This window comes from Cavia porcellus, unplaced genomic scaffold, assembly GCF_034190915.1.
Source record: "Cavia porcellus strain 051 isolate PalLab524CR breed Dunkin Hartley unplaced genomic scaffold, mCavPor4.1 scaffold_11, whole genome shotgun sequence".
NCBI classification, from domain to species: domain Eukaryota; kingdom Metazoa; phylum Chordata; class Mammalia; order Rodentia; family Caviidae; genus Cavia; species Cavia porcellus.
In genome coordinates, this window is record NW_026947494.1 from 81,330,383 (window position 1) to 81,344,361 (window position 13,979).

The 13,979-nt window shown below is 35.9% G+C and overlaps 1 protein-coding gene across 4 annotated transcripts in view; it reads right to left on the reverse strand.

Annotated features, from left to right (window-relative positions):
• Ube2v2 (ubiquitin conjugating enzyme E2 V2) overlaps positions 1-13,979 on the reverse strand; it is a 33,641-nt gene that overhangs the window by 12,092 nt on the left and 7,570 nt on the right. For 3 of the 4 annotated variants that reach the window (XM_063258529.1, XM_003465998.5, XM_023563439.2), the window contains exon 2: positions 3,532-3,680. The exons of the other annotated variant lie outside the window; for it this stretch is intronic. In XM_063258529.1, the coding sequence (XP_063114599.1) occupies positions 3,532-3,680 (149 nt within the window). The remainder of the gene's footprint in view (positions 1-3,531; positions 3,681-13,979) is intronic. 4 annotated transcript variants of the gene reach the window in all.

Here is a 13,979-nt window from a genome sequence, read left to right on the forward strand (position 1 = left end):
GACATCAGTTTGTCGAAAGTTCTCCAATCTGAAATAACATCAGACTCTAAACAACTTACACTAAAAAATAAAAAATAGCTCTCCCACCCTAAATTTCTATAATGTAATTGATGTATCTGAAAACAATCACAACTTCTATACTCTGCTGGAGTGAAGAATGGCATAATTTAGCCTTTTTTTTAGAAAAATAAATAACCACACAACTATAATGCATTAATTCCAAAACCTGTTCACAAAATGACTTCTACAAGAATGTGCATAGCAATTTCATTTGTAACAGCCAAAAAGATAAAATCCAAAAGCTGCTGAACAACAGAACTGATACACATATTATGGTATATCCATACAATAACATACTATTTAGTAACAAAAAGAAATACACTCCTGCTGTTACCTGTGACAACATAACCGAGACCCTCAGACATTGAGTAAAGAAGCAGAGTCATGAGTATACAAACTCTGATTCTACTTATCAAAGTTCTAGAACATGCAGTACTAGGCTCCAGTACAGGAAGGAGGAGTAGAGTTGGTGGGGAAGGGCACAGGGAGCATTCAACTTCAACAGGGGTATAGTCACAGATACATTAGTCAAACTCGTGGCAAGATCTAGATATTTCACTACATATAAATTCTTCCTTGATTTTTCCCCCCAGTATGTAACCTGCACCAATATTTAAGAATAAACATCCTGCCTTTGGCTACTTTAATTTTAACACCTCTGAATTTTAAATTAACAGCAGAATAAAGCAGAAAACAAAGCAGAAAAAGGAACTAATATTACTAAATCGGGTGCTCTCCTACTGTCTGTCTGCATTTAATTCTCACAACTTTGAAAGACAGTACCTCTAATGCCAAAAAATACTGCTGCAGAAAACTGAACACACAAATACAGAGAAAAATAAAACTGTTAGGGGCTGGGGATTTAGCTCAGCGGCATAAGCACCTGCCTTGCAAGCAGGCGGTCGTGAGTTCGATCCCTGGTACCGATAAAAATGAAAAAGACAAAAAAAAAGAAAAAGAAAACTGTTAATCATATAAATCCAAGTGAATACTGGAAAAACATTTTTAAAAACAGGAATTTTAGGGGCTGGGGTTCAGGGGAAGATCAGGTGTACAGCATGTGCTTAGCATATGTGAGGGGCTCAATTCAATCCACAGCACTGGAAAAATTTATGGCTCTTAATATACAAAAAATTTAAAGAAAAAAAAAAACATGTAATTTGTAACAGTTTTAATGTAAGTGTTTTCCTCATATCCTGGCTGGATGTTGATACTGAAAACTAGGAACAAAAGTATTCTAGTATCAGGCCTTTTAAAGAAAAACTAACTGGGTAAGACATTAACCTTTGCCACGTTATGAAGCTACAACTAAATGAGTGGCAGACACACTCATCTGAGAGAAATGGTGGTAAGAGATGCAGAGTTACAGGGTACAAGGCAGAGTCCGCCTCAGGAAAGATGCAGCCTCTGCAGGCCACAAATCTCCTTGCCAGTGCTCTGGCGGCATTCAGGGCACACTACCCCAAAATATGGCATTTTTGTCATCTTAGAAAAGAACATAAGCAAGAAGGTCATTTCCACCTTCCTCTTGTTTTCTCTTCCTTGAAGCAGACTTATATGACCTTCCCCTGAAGTTGCTCATTGTCACGGTTCATGCCTTATGCCCAGAAAAAAGAACAATCCTTATCTCTGAAAACACAAGAACACACAAGACCTGAACACAGTTTATGAACAGTAGGCACATAAGGGACCAAAACCCTTCCTATGGCTCAAAGAACCAGGAAAAGTAGCTGGCTTGTGGAATCCTGCTGGGGACTCCCAGTGGGTAAGACAGCAAGTAGGCGCAGCACTCTCTCTGCGTCTGCAGGGGTGGAACTGATCCACAAGCTTCCCTGATGAAACAGGCACAAGCTCCAAAACACTCTCAGGGTATAAAGTCCACTGGAAGAGCTAGGCTCGATAGTGCACACCTACAGTTCCAGTTACTCAGGAGGCTGAGGCAGGAAGATTGCCAAGTTTCAGGCCAGACTGGGCAACACGTGGAGATTCCACCTCATTAAAAAAAAAAAAAAGTACTAGAAGAAGCAACTGGAGAAAAACCAAATCAAAATAATTTTGATTTTCTATTTAAATCAGAACACGAAGTTCTGATTTAAATTTTCAAACTATTCTAAGTCAGGATGGTCATAAATTTAAACCACTTTTTTTTTTTCAGACTATGGTAATAATGTTTATAGGCAGTAAAAAAAAAAAAAAAAAATCAAGGTTTTTATTAGAAATACCAAGTTACAAAAGCTTGTACCCACCAATCATGTCTTTCCCCAAAAGTCTTCTGGAAAAACCAGAGCAGAGAGGAGGAAAATCAGAATATAAGGAATGTGCACAAATTTTGCAAAGGAATACCAAAAAATACCTTGAAAACATGACATATTAATTTATTCCCGAAAGATAATGCTGCTAATGACCAGATCCATTTTTCTTTTGTAATACAACTAAGTCTTAACACTACCCAACAAAAAATAGTTCAAATGCTCTCATCAGAAAGTATCAACATTTTACAAAACCGAAGACAAAAAAATCCTTCAACTTTATGTTGTTTCCAGCAAAGCAAAAACATTACACAATACACATTTCAAAGACTCACTGCAAAAATATACTGGATTGGACCACTGGAGAAGAAAACATAGAAAAAAATTCTTCAATCTAGAATTATTCCGACTGAGTAAAAATAAAATAATAAACCTAGAAAAACCTAAGCATAATGTACAATAGGATAACTGTCAATAACACTAGAAAATATGTAAGAACCCTAGCCTTTGTGTTCTGTTTCATTGGTGCTAGGGATTGAACTTAGGACCTCACACATGCTAAGCAAGTACTCTACCACTGAGTTCTACCCTGCAAAAGCAGAGCCCGAGACAACAGTGAAGCCTACAGTGTTTCCATGGTACTTCAGTGAAACATCAGAGGGAAACACCAGTGTGCACTCAGTACCATTAGAAATCCTCAATTACACAAAAGGGGTTAGTAATACGTTATGTCAAAATAATCTTTCCCTACTTCCCAAACACCCCCTCCATTTCCTCATCTTTTTTCCTGTCTATCTAGAATGTTCTCCATCCCAATCACCACCTTCAGAAATCCTATCAGTCTGTCCTTTAAGGTCAATCCAAAGGCAACTTCCTCCACTGTTCAGCTTTCCTCAATTATTCCAGCTAGAAAAAACATATTCTAAAGTCCCATAGTGAACTTGCTCTGCTATATTTAAAATTTGTCATTTGCACTCCTTTTTTATCCTCTACTAAACTACAAACACCTTGATGGCAATGACCATGTCAATCTTCCTCCTCCCACAATCCTGCACATAATCAAATATTACACTCTGCACGCAGGAGGCATCGATAAATGCATGCAAAATAAACTAAGAATTCAGTTAAAAGTAAGTTATTTTAATATTGATTAGTACAAAATAAAATGTTTACTCTAAAGTAACAATATTAAAAGAAAAAGTATGTAATTTATAACACTAACCCTTGGTGGCCCAATAATCATGCCTGTCCACCTTGTAAGTGTCATATCTTCATCATCTTCAAGGCCCCAGCTAACCGTACCATCGCCTACTCCTTTTTGTCCTTCTTCAAGTTCTTCCAACAAGCGAAAATTACGAGGAACTTTAACTCCTATACAAAAGAACATCAATGTAAATGTACAAAGCTCACAATTATAAGAGCTATACATATTTAAATTCAGCATTTTCCAAATATCTTTAGAAATTATTTCCCCAAAACACAAAATACCCTTTCAAAAGTATTCTGCCCCAAAAAATGCTGTGTCTAACAGCCCCTCAAAACGAAAATGTTACAGAAAGCACTACATCAAATATTAACAGCAAGATAGAACATATATAAAATTCCTACTTAATTTTAACTGTTTTCAGTAACAAGGAAATCACCATAAAATGAACGTTTTCCCTACCTAAAACACCAAAGACTCTGATCAAATCAACAGGCATAAGCAGAAAGTTCGCATAAACTCTGAAGATTTTCAGTGACAACTGTGTTCCATCTTTAAAAATGCAACAAGAGTTTTCTAGAATGCTGGAGTAGCTCTGCACGTACTCCATACTCTGCTGTCTCCATTAGGGCTGCGGAACTTAGTTAAAAAGGCCTTCCACTGCAGGGTCAGTACCATCACTCAACTGCCTCAGTGGGGTGTACTACATTGATTTGAGAACAAATTTTATATTCCTAGTTTCCTAGGACATTCCTTTAGCCTTCTGGCCCAACCTAGCAAAATTTTCACACCCCCCACTGAACCTTCTCAAACTTCTCTATGTCACACGTTTCTACTGGATAGACCTCAGCACTCCGTAAGGTATTCCTAAGATCCTAACACAGAAATATCTCTGCCTCGAATCTCCTTTATTGCCAGTTTTTATGTCTTCTTTCTCAATGAATGGTCTTTCCCATCATTTTGACTTCCAGGCCCTGGATTCCAACTACTACTGTCCATTTCCCATAATCTCTCCTAGGACTACTGGCCAGGACTCTACCAAAAGAGAGGTCTTCCATGTTCTCAACAGCATCTACTATGACACATCCCCAAACTTATCACAGGTTAAATTAAAAATATGAACATGCCCTTAGAATCCTGTTTCTGGTGCTCTTGCACATGGTTCTCCTTGCACAGGCACACACACCACATAAAATTTCAAGGTAAGAAGAAAAAAATGCCATCTCCTTAAAAGCAGCTATATCATTTTGTGTAACTTCTCTCACCCTCTGAAACCAAAACACCTCTTTTATTTCCTATTTCATAGTAATCCTTCTGCACATATAATGAAAGGTATACAGTATACCTTTAAAATCAAACGAACATTAGCTACACTTCATGTACTATGCTTTGTAAAAATGACTGGAAATCATAAGTACAGAATTTAAGAAGTGTTATAAATCATAGTAACAAATCTTAAACATTTGTTTATATATACATTAAGTGATATTTTAAGTTTTTCTATTTAATCCTAAAAGCACTGGAAACTGAGGAGCTCACGTGACTTCTCAGGGTCACCCTGACAAGTGTTACTCAGTAGTTAAAGTCAGATAACAACAGTTCCTACCTCAAATGTATCACTGTGAAACTTCCTAAGGTAATTCACCTTAAACAAATGTTGACTATGATCATTTTAGGATCCATATTAAATGGAATGACCTAAAACTTCGATTTACCTCCATCTTAAGTTGTTGACAATAATAGCTCCTTACGAATTTCTGTATGGAAATTTATCTTAAGTTCTAAATTTCTATTTATATAACACTGAGACAACTACTTTTCTTATTTTTTGAAAGCAGTAGTCATAATCCCCATAATCTACTGCTACTGAACTGCTCTCTCTGAAGTAATAGTAAACAACCCTGATTATCCTTGTCATTATCAAGTTATTCCCCCAGGAATAATTCTAATTTTTTTAAGAGAAAAAAAGAAAGGAAATTAAAAAACAAAGCAGTAACAGGGTACAAATAATACAGAATTTCAAGGAAAAAATATACAGTAAGAAATCACTAGTTAATAGGTTACACACTGCATCTTAGAAACAGTTGTCCAAATTATAAAACTAAAGCATATAAAGTGGACATTCATACAGTGACATTGCAGACAGTTCCGTTCAATGATCCAACAAAAGCTCAGTAATATAGTTTTCCATCCTACACACTCAAACATACATGCAGTTACATCCCTTAGACCATCTTCCTTTCCTCTCTTTTTTACAATAACAACCACACTTTCTGGATTTTTTTACTCCCACAGTTCTTATTACTTTTTTTGAAGAGAATAAAACCTAACGTGACTAAACAAAACAGAGTCAGAACAGAAGGATGGGCACAGTACATGATGCAAAAACAGAGTATCAGGTGATCAAAAATGGCTACCATTGTGCCTCTTGCTATTTTTAAAAAGAGTTGCCTTATATCATCAGGTATAATAGAATTGATCAAAACAGTACAGAACAAGACCAACAAAACCTACACTGGAGACCTTACAGGACTTCAAAAGAAGACAATAGTCAAACCATAATGGGCATCACAGTAAATCCCATTGACTCCAAAGCGGTTGCCTGTATCCTCAAACTTGACACCATCAAACAAAATAGAACACAGCAAAATCAGACAGAACAAGATGGGGAGAGCAACACTAGAGTTCAAATCAGGTCAATAGGAAAACAAAAAGTTACTATAATATATCCCGCTATTTCCCAATCTAGTTTTCCCTTAATTTAAAAAAAAAAAAAGAAAAAAATAATTAATTTTTTAAAAAGGGTGGAGACTGAGATAAAAGAGGACACTGTAACAGAACAACACAGGTCAGAACCGAACAATTTAAGCATCATTGTGTTTCACCCCCAGATAATCTAACACAATAGGATGGGGCTGGGGATTTAGCTTAGCAGCATAAGCACCTGCCTTGCAAGCAGGCAGTCATGAGTTCAATCCCCGATATCGAAGAAACAACCATTATGATAATTCTAAATTTGAGTTGAATTTTTTGCCTCCTGTTTGTAACCAATTCAGTCAGGTAACCTTTATAAGCATCTAAAACTACAAAGAAAACAAAGTAAAATTAGTTCCCTTAAGTGTCCTAAATGTGACAAACTAGTTACGGTTACACTTTTCACCATCCCTCTATATAGCATTTTGGAAAAGTGATTCTAAGATTAACATACCCATTACTGGCAATGCTAACATTTAAAGATTACAGCTGCTATGATGATTTTGTTATTTTACTCAACCAAAAATACGGAGTAAGCTATGTTTTCAATGTGGGGCTAGAACATGCTGGTCTCATTTTACCTAACTAACTCCTGCAAAGAGAAAAAAGCCACAAGGTGGGGATATTGCATCACAAAAGTTACAGTGAAAGATCTATACTCTGGGTCTCAAGACAGACAAAAAAAAGGTTATGGGACCAATTGGTCAACTTGATTAGTTAAAACAAATCAAGGATTGACTTCAGGCTTCTTAATACTATTCATATTCAAGTATCCTAATCAGTACACCACTGTGAATTTCCATTCTAGGAGATTCAGATCAAAAATAGCACCAGACATGGTGGTGTATGCCTGTAATTCCTGCTCTTCGGAAGGATGCTACAGGAGAATCAAGTTTGAGTTCAGCAACTTGGCAACCATTTGAGACCCTGACTCAAACGTTAAAAATTAAAAGGGGCCAAAAAATACACCTCAGTGCAACGGCCCTGGGTTCAAGCCCCAGTACTGCCAAAAAGATAAAATTTAAAAAACAAGAAATAGGGATTTACTTTCTAGTTTTACAGTGCTTAAAGTATTAATAAAAACATTTAAACATTAAATTCTCAGTTTAGAATTCTCTAAATTCTCAGAAGTTTAGAACTCAAATATTTGATTTTAAAAAGGAAAAACAGAGGAACACTGCCTATTAAGATTTCCTCATCAGCTTATACAGTGAGAATAATGCAGAATTAGTGCAGAAATCAATAGGCTAATAAAAAAAGAAGAGCCCCAAAGCAGACATACATGAAAATGTTGTATTCAGAAGCAGCATCTGATCAAATGCAACCTTGTTACCAGAAAAACAGATCATTATTTTGCCCAAAAAGACACTAACAGGCAAAGTGGCAGCATATGAACAGGTCCTGCAAACAAGCTCTTCATCAATATTAATTTCCTGATATTAATAATTACATTGTTGTAATAAAAATGTTCTGGCTTTCAATAAATACACAATTAAGTATTCAGGGCTGAAAAGGCATATTTCTGTTAACTTGAATGATCCAAAAACAAAATCATGTGTTTCTTCTAGGGTAAGGAGGGAGAAAACCTAAGCAACATGCAAAAAATATTAAATATTAACATTTGATAAATCTGGGTGAAGTCACTGGTAATTCTTTGTACTATTTTAACTTTTTCTTAAATCTGAAGTTAATTTTAAAAAGAAAAAAATGTGAAAGGTTAATAATATTTGGACATTTTATCAACATGGAAAAATAAAACACATAAGAACTAATTCTCTCACAATACATAAGAACTAATTCTAGTTAAGCATTGTGGTCCATTCCCATAATCCCAGCACTCTGGTAAGCTGAGGCAGAAAGATGAAAAGTTCAAGACCAGACTAGATATATAGCAAGAACCTGTCTCAAAATATTAAAAAAAAAAAAAAAAAAAAAAAAGATTCAAGTCTATGCAAATTAAATGTATAAACATGAAGAGTAAACCAGGCTTTAGAATTCTTACAACAATAATGAACCAAAAGACACAGAAGCCTGACTAAAATATAACACAAATTTAACAAAAGATAAATGAAAACAAGGACAGAAAGATATAAAAGGCCAAAGACTGAAAGATAAAAAAGACAAAATGCCGGGTTTCAAACTAGACAGAATAGGCATATATTTAAAAAGAAGGTTTACAGCAAAAGAAATAGGAATGATCAATAAACATAAAATACATCCAAACTCACCAGTAATCACTGAAACATAAAGCCATAATGATTTATCTCACAACTCCTGGTTTGGGCAAAGATGTACAGATCAGAAGCTCACTGGCTGCTAAAGTTAGAATAAACGTAAAATTCTGGTAAACCAAATGAAAAAGTCTACAGTGATCCAAGCATAGGCTTGCAAAAACCCAGGCAAATGCTCCCAGAAAGGCAAGAACAAAAGTGTTAACTGAGCACTTTAAACAGAAACAATTTAGAAAAAGCTCCCACAACATGGCATGTAACAGTATAGTCTGCTGTAGTCAAAATAAAGGAATATGGCCTCAAATAGCAATTAAGACTGCAATTTTAAAAACCTGTTATTTAATGGACAGCATTTGAGTTTTGCAAGATGAAAAAGCTCTAGAGCAATGATGGTGAACCTTTTAGAGCTTTCAACACCACTGTGGCATGAGGCCGGCAGGTTCGCCACCACTGCTCTAGAAACAGGTTGCACAACAATGTAATACTGCTGAACGATACAGAATACGATGGTTGTAATGATAAACTGTATGTGTACTATGCCACTGAAAATAAAAAATAAACCAAAAAAGTTACACATAAAACCCTTTATAGTCCTCATAGGCAAATGTATAAATATATTTGTGAAGAAAAATCTTCAAACAATCAGAATAGTGATCACTTCTGAGCGAAGAAGAATGAAAAAGGGGAGAGTTCAAATATACTAGTAATTAAAAGACGTGGGAAGAATAATTTAGAATCTGAGAAAGCCAAGGTAGAGACATAGATATACATATAGATTCAACATATTCTTCCAATGTTTAAAATCTAGGTGGGTAACACGAAATACAACTAGTAAATAAAAACATGCAACTACAAGAACTATAAGCGATCACACACCTATTAACTTAAATACAATGCTGGTAGAACTATGGAAAATATATTTACATATCATTAGTGGCACTAGAAACATTGCTGAAAAGGTAACTTGACAAAATACAATTTTCAAATACTTATATCCTTAACTTAAAAGTCCCTCAAGGACTAAACACAGGGTACAAACAGCCTACAGTGCCACTGTGCACCACGTTACACCTACTCCTGACCAGGCCCCGTTCCCTCTTCTTCCTGTGAGAATTATCACAAGGGACGCTGGTCAGGCCCTGGGTTTCCTTTTAAGAGGCCCGGTAACCTCTGCTTTGGTTTTAGAAGCCAACCACTATGTAAAACATTCTGACCACTCTAACACCACTAGGATATGAAAAAATTGAAGTTGATCACCTACAGAGGCCACAGCAGCCCATGCTGTGCCTCAGCCAGGTCAGTGACCCTAAGACCAGCAGAACCATTCAGTCAACTCCCACATCATAAAAAAGAACAAATCACAGTTTGAAGTCTTTGAAGTCACTAAGTTTTGAAGTAACTACATAGCAGAAGACACCTGGAAAAGCAATCTCAACAAAAATGTTAGCAGTACAAAAACAAGAGGGAAACTGTCATACATAGGTAAATTATATCACATTATTCAAAACATTACACAATGTCACTTTAAAGTACATTAATTATATTAACTACATAGCAACACATACATAAAAACCATAATTATCAAACACTTTCTTACATACATCAGTACAACACCAAACAGAACCTACAACTTAAATCTTAAACTCACTGAGCCCTTACTAGACATGACAGCACATGCCTGTAATCCCAGTGGGAGGCTGAGGCAGGAAGACTGAAAGCTCCAGCCTAGTCTGGGCAATATATAGAGATCTTGTCACAAAATAAAACATAAAAAAGGGCTAGAGATGTAGCTCAGTGTGAAGGTCCTGGGTTCAATTCTCAATAATGGCGGTGGCGGGTAATGTATAAAATAAGCTCACTGGACCTGTGGAATCTTAAAAAAATTCTTTAAGAGGTCAACTATACAGAGAACGAACAGTAGTTACCAGGGTCAGGATGGAAGAAAATGGGGAGTTGTAGCCCAAAGGATACAAAACAGCAGAAATAAAAGATGAGTAACCCTGAAGATCTAACATACATAAAGACTATCATTAACAAGCACAGCATACTCAGCACTTTTGTTAAATTAGTAGATTACACCTGCTGTTGCTTCATGGGAAACTGGGTAAAGTATACACAATGATGGCTATTTATTGATTTCACTCCAGTAGTCATTTTTACTAAATAAACATACCTAATACATATGTGCACCTTACATATACATAATAAATTCTATTTTAAAACATAAAAGATTGGGCCTTTTCCTCTATATGAGGATGTTTTAGAACACTAAGAAAATAAATAACGTCATGCTATATGATCACTACCCTTTGTTTTGTTCTGGACTATAGACACTTGTTCCCCTTCAGCATCAGCAGTGGAATTCCTCACTGGGTGGGCCTACCATCCTATTAACTCTGAACGTTTACTCAGTAAAAAACAAATCGGAATCACTAATCCCCATAACAGTTCTCTATTCCAGAGAATCCCTATTTCATAATCCCAATTGGGCCCCATAACCCCAACTGGGTGTTTGTTTCAAAAACATCTCTTTCTTTTTTTTTTGGGGGGGGGGGGGGGGCTGCCCAGCAGGCACGTAGGCCACTGAGCTAAAAATCACCGGGCCATTCAAAAACATCCATTACAGCCCAAGAATTAGGAATACTATTTACTGACATAAAAAATGTCAAACATGTCACAAATACTCATGTATTGACAACAGGCAACATATTTTTAAAAATCTCTGGAAAACCTTGCAAGCAGGTGGTCGTGAGTTCGATCCCCGGTACCGATAAAAATGAAAAAGGTTAAAAAAAAAAAATCTCTGGAAATAAATTACAGTCATCACTCAGACACTGTGCATTTATACAAATGTTGGTTTAATGTTAAATTTTCATTTACAGTTCACAGAAAAAAAATTCAGAAGCAATATTATTCTGCTGAAAAGAAAGTTTACAGGTACAACAATTTTAACCTTAATCTCCAAAATAAACATTGGAAAAAACTGCATGAGACTAGAAATATACTGTAGTTCACTGGAACACATTTAAGTTTAAATTGCATATAATAACAATTGCTCAGTATTCAGTTAGGAAATGAGAAAACATGTTAATACTTTTATATTAACTATTTTAAATCTAGTATATAGTCACCTCAATGAGTGCCTCTTAACAGACTTTTAAATAATCTTAAATAGTTTCATAGCATCTAAAGCTTCATCTCAAGGATAGTTCAACATATATAAATCAAGAGATATAATGCATTACATAAACAGAAGCAAAGACAAAAATCATAATCATCTCAATAGAAGCAGAAAAAGCCTTTGACAAAATGCAACATCCATTTTTGACAAAACACTGAATAGGACCCTATCTCAATCTCATAAAAGCCATTCATAACAAATCTACTGCCAACATCATATTAAATGGGGAAAAAACTGAAAATTGTTCCTCTAAAATCAGAACAAGACAAGATGTCCACTATTATCACTCCTATTCAATGTAGAACTTGAAACTTAGCCAGAGCAATCAAACAAGAGAAAAAATAACAGGTATATACATAGGGAAACAAGAAGTGAAACTATCCTTGTGTGCAGGAAACATGATCTTTAATACAAAGGATTCAAAAAACACCACCAAGAGATTTGTTCTATCTTGTAAGTAAATGTCTCCCTAAGACTCATGTACTTATAGGTGGGGCTTTTCAGGGGTGGCTGGATTTCAGTTGTGTAAAAACGGATTCAAGGTTTGACAACTAAATTAGTATACTGACTGGTTTAGCATAGTTCTGGGCATGGATAATGTGAAGGCATGCCCTGGGTGGGGGTGGTACCATCCAATAGACTTGCTCCTGGATGGGATAAAAAGGGAAGGGGAGCCTCACTGCTTTGTTTTGCTGCTTCCTACCTGCTCTACTGTTTCTCCTGTAATGCCCCTCTGCCACACCATCCTGCCTTGGAAACAGCTGACTATGAACTGAAACCTCTACAAACCATGAGCTTTATAAACCTCTCCTCCTGTAACTTGTACCTCAGATATTTTGTACCAGCAAAACGAAAGTAATTAAGACAAGACTCCGAGAACTAATGAAAAATTCAGCAAAGTAGCAGAGTACAAAATCAACACACAAAAACCAACAACATTCCTGCTTACCAGCAGTGAAATCTACCAAGAAAAAAATTAGGGAAATAATATCATTCACAATAGCTTCAAGAAAAATTAAATACATAAGAATTAACCTAAGCAAGCAAGTGAAAGACCTCTATAACAAAAACTGCAATACTCTGAAAAAGGAGACTGAAAAGGATATCAGAAAATAGCCCGTTGGATAGGCAAAACCAATATTGTCTTTAATGCCATACTCCCAAAAGTAATATACAGATACAATGCAATCCCAATTGCAGCTGGGAATCCCAGCACTCAGGAAGCTGAGGCAAAAGATCACTGTAAGTTTGAAGCCAGCTTGGGCCAGTCTGAACTTGGCCTAAAACTAAGTTGGATAGTGAAAACTTGTCTCAAAAAGACCAAAAAAAAAAGCAACCCCAATGGAAATATTGGGACAAAAAACAGATGGGTAGACAAATGAACAGAATAAAGGTTGAAGAAATAACCCCAGGCACATTCAGCTAGCTAATCTTTGACAAAAAGGACAAAAATATATGCTGGACAAAGCACAGCCTCTTTAACAAATGGGTGCTTGGAAAAGTGGCTATCCACATGTAGAAGACTGAATCTAGATCTGTATCACATACTAAATTAAAATCAAAATGGATCAAAGACCTAAATATTAAAACCAAAACAATCTACTGGAAGATGAAATAGATAAAGCTGTTGAGGTCGTGGGCAGAGGCAAGCACTTTCTGAACAAAACCCAGCTGTACAAGAAATAACATCAAGAATCAACAAAAAGAACACAACAAAATAAAAACCTTATACACAACAAAGGCAACAACAAAATGAAGAGACAACCCATAAAACACAATAAAATGTTTGCAAGCAACCCAGAGCATTAATATCTAGAATACATAGGGAATTCCACATAGCAAATAAGTAACAGATCCTCCAAAATACAAGGCCAAATCAAAAAACTGGTAACTGAAAAGAACACTTTCAGAAGGACAAATAGCCAATAAACACATGAAAAATGGTCAACATCTCCAGCCATTAGAGAAATGCAAATAAAAAGACACTGAGATTCCATCTTTAGAAGATTGCCTACCATCAAGAAACCACATAACAACAAATGCTGGCATGGTTGCTAGTGGAAAAAGAACCCTTCTGCATTACTGGTGGGATTAACAACTGGTACAACCAGTATAGAAATCAAGAGAAGATTCCCCAACAAGAAACTAAAACTAGAAATTCCCAGCTATTCCCTTTCTAGAGTTAAAGATATGCTATAATGATATACATGTATGCATATAGCAGCACAACTCACACAACTAAACTTTGGAAGCAGCCTATACATTCTTCAACAGATGAATGGGTAAAAAAATACGGTGTT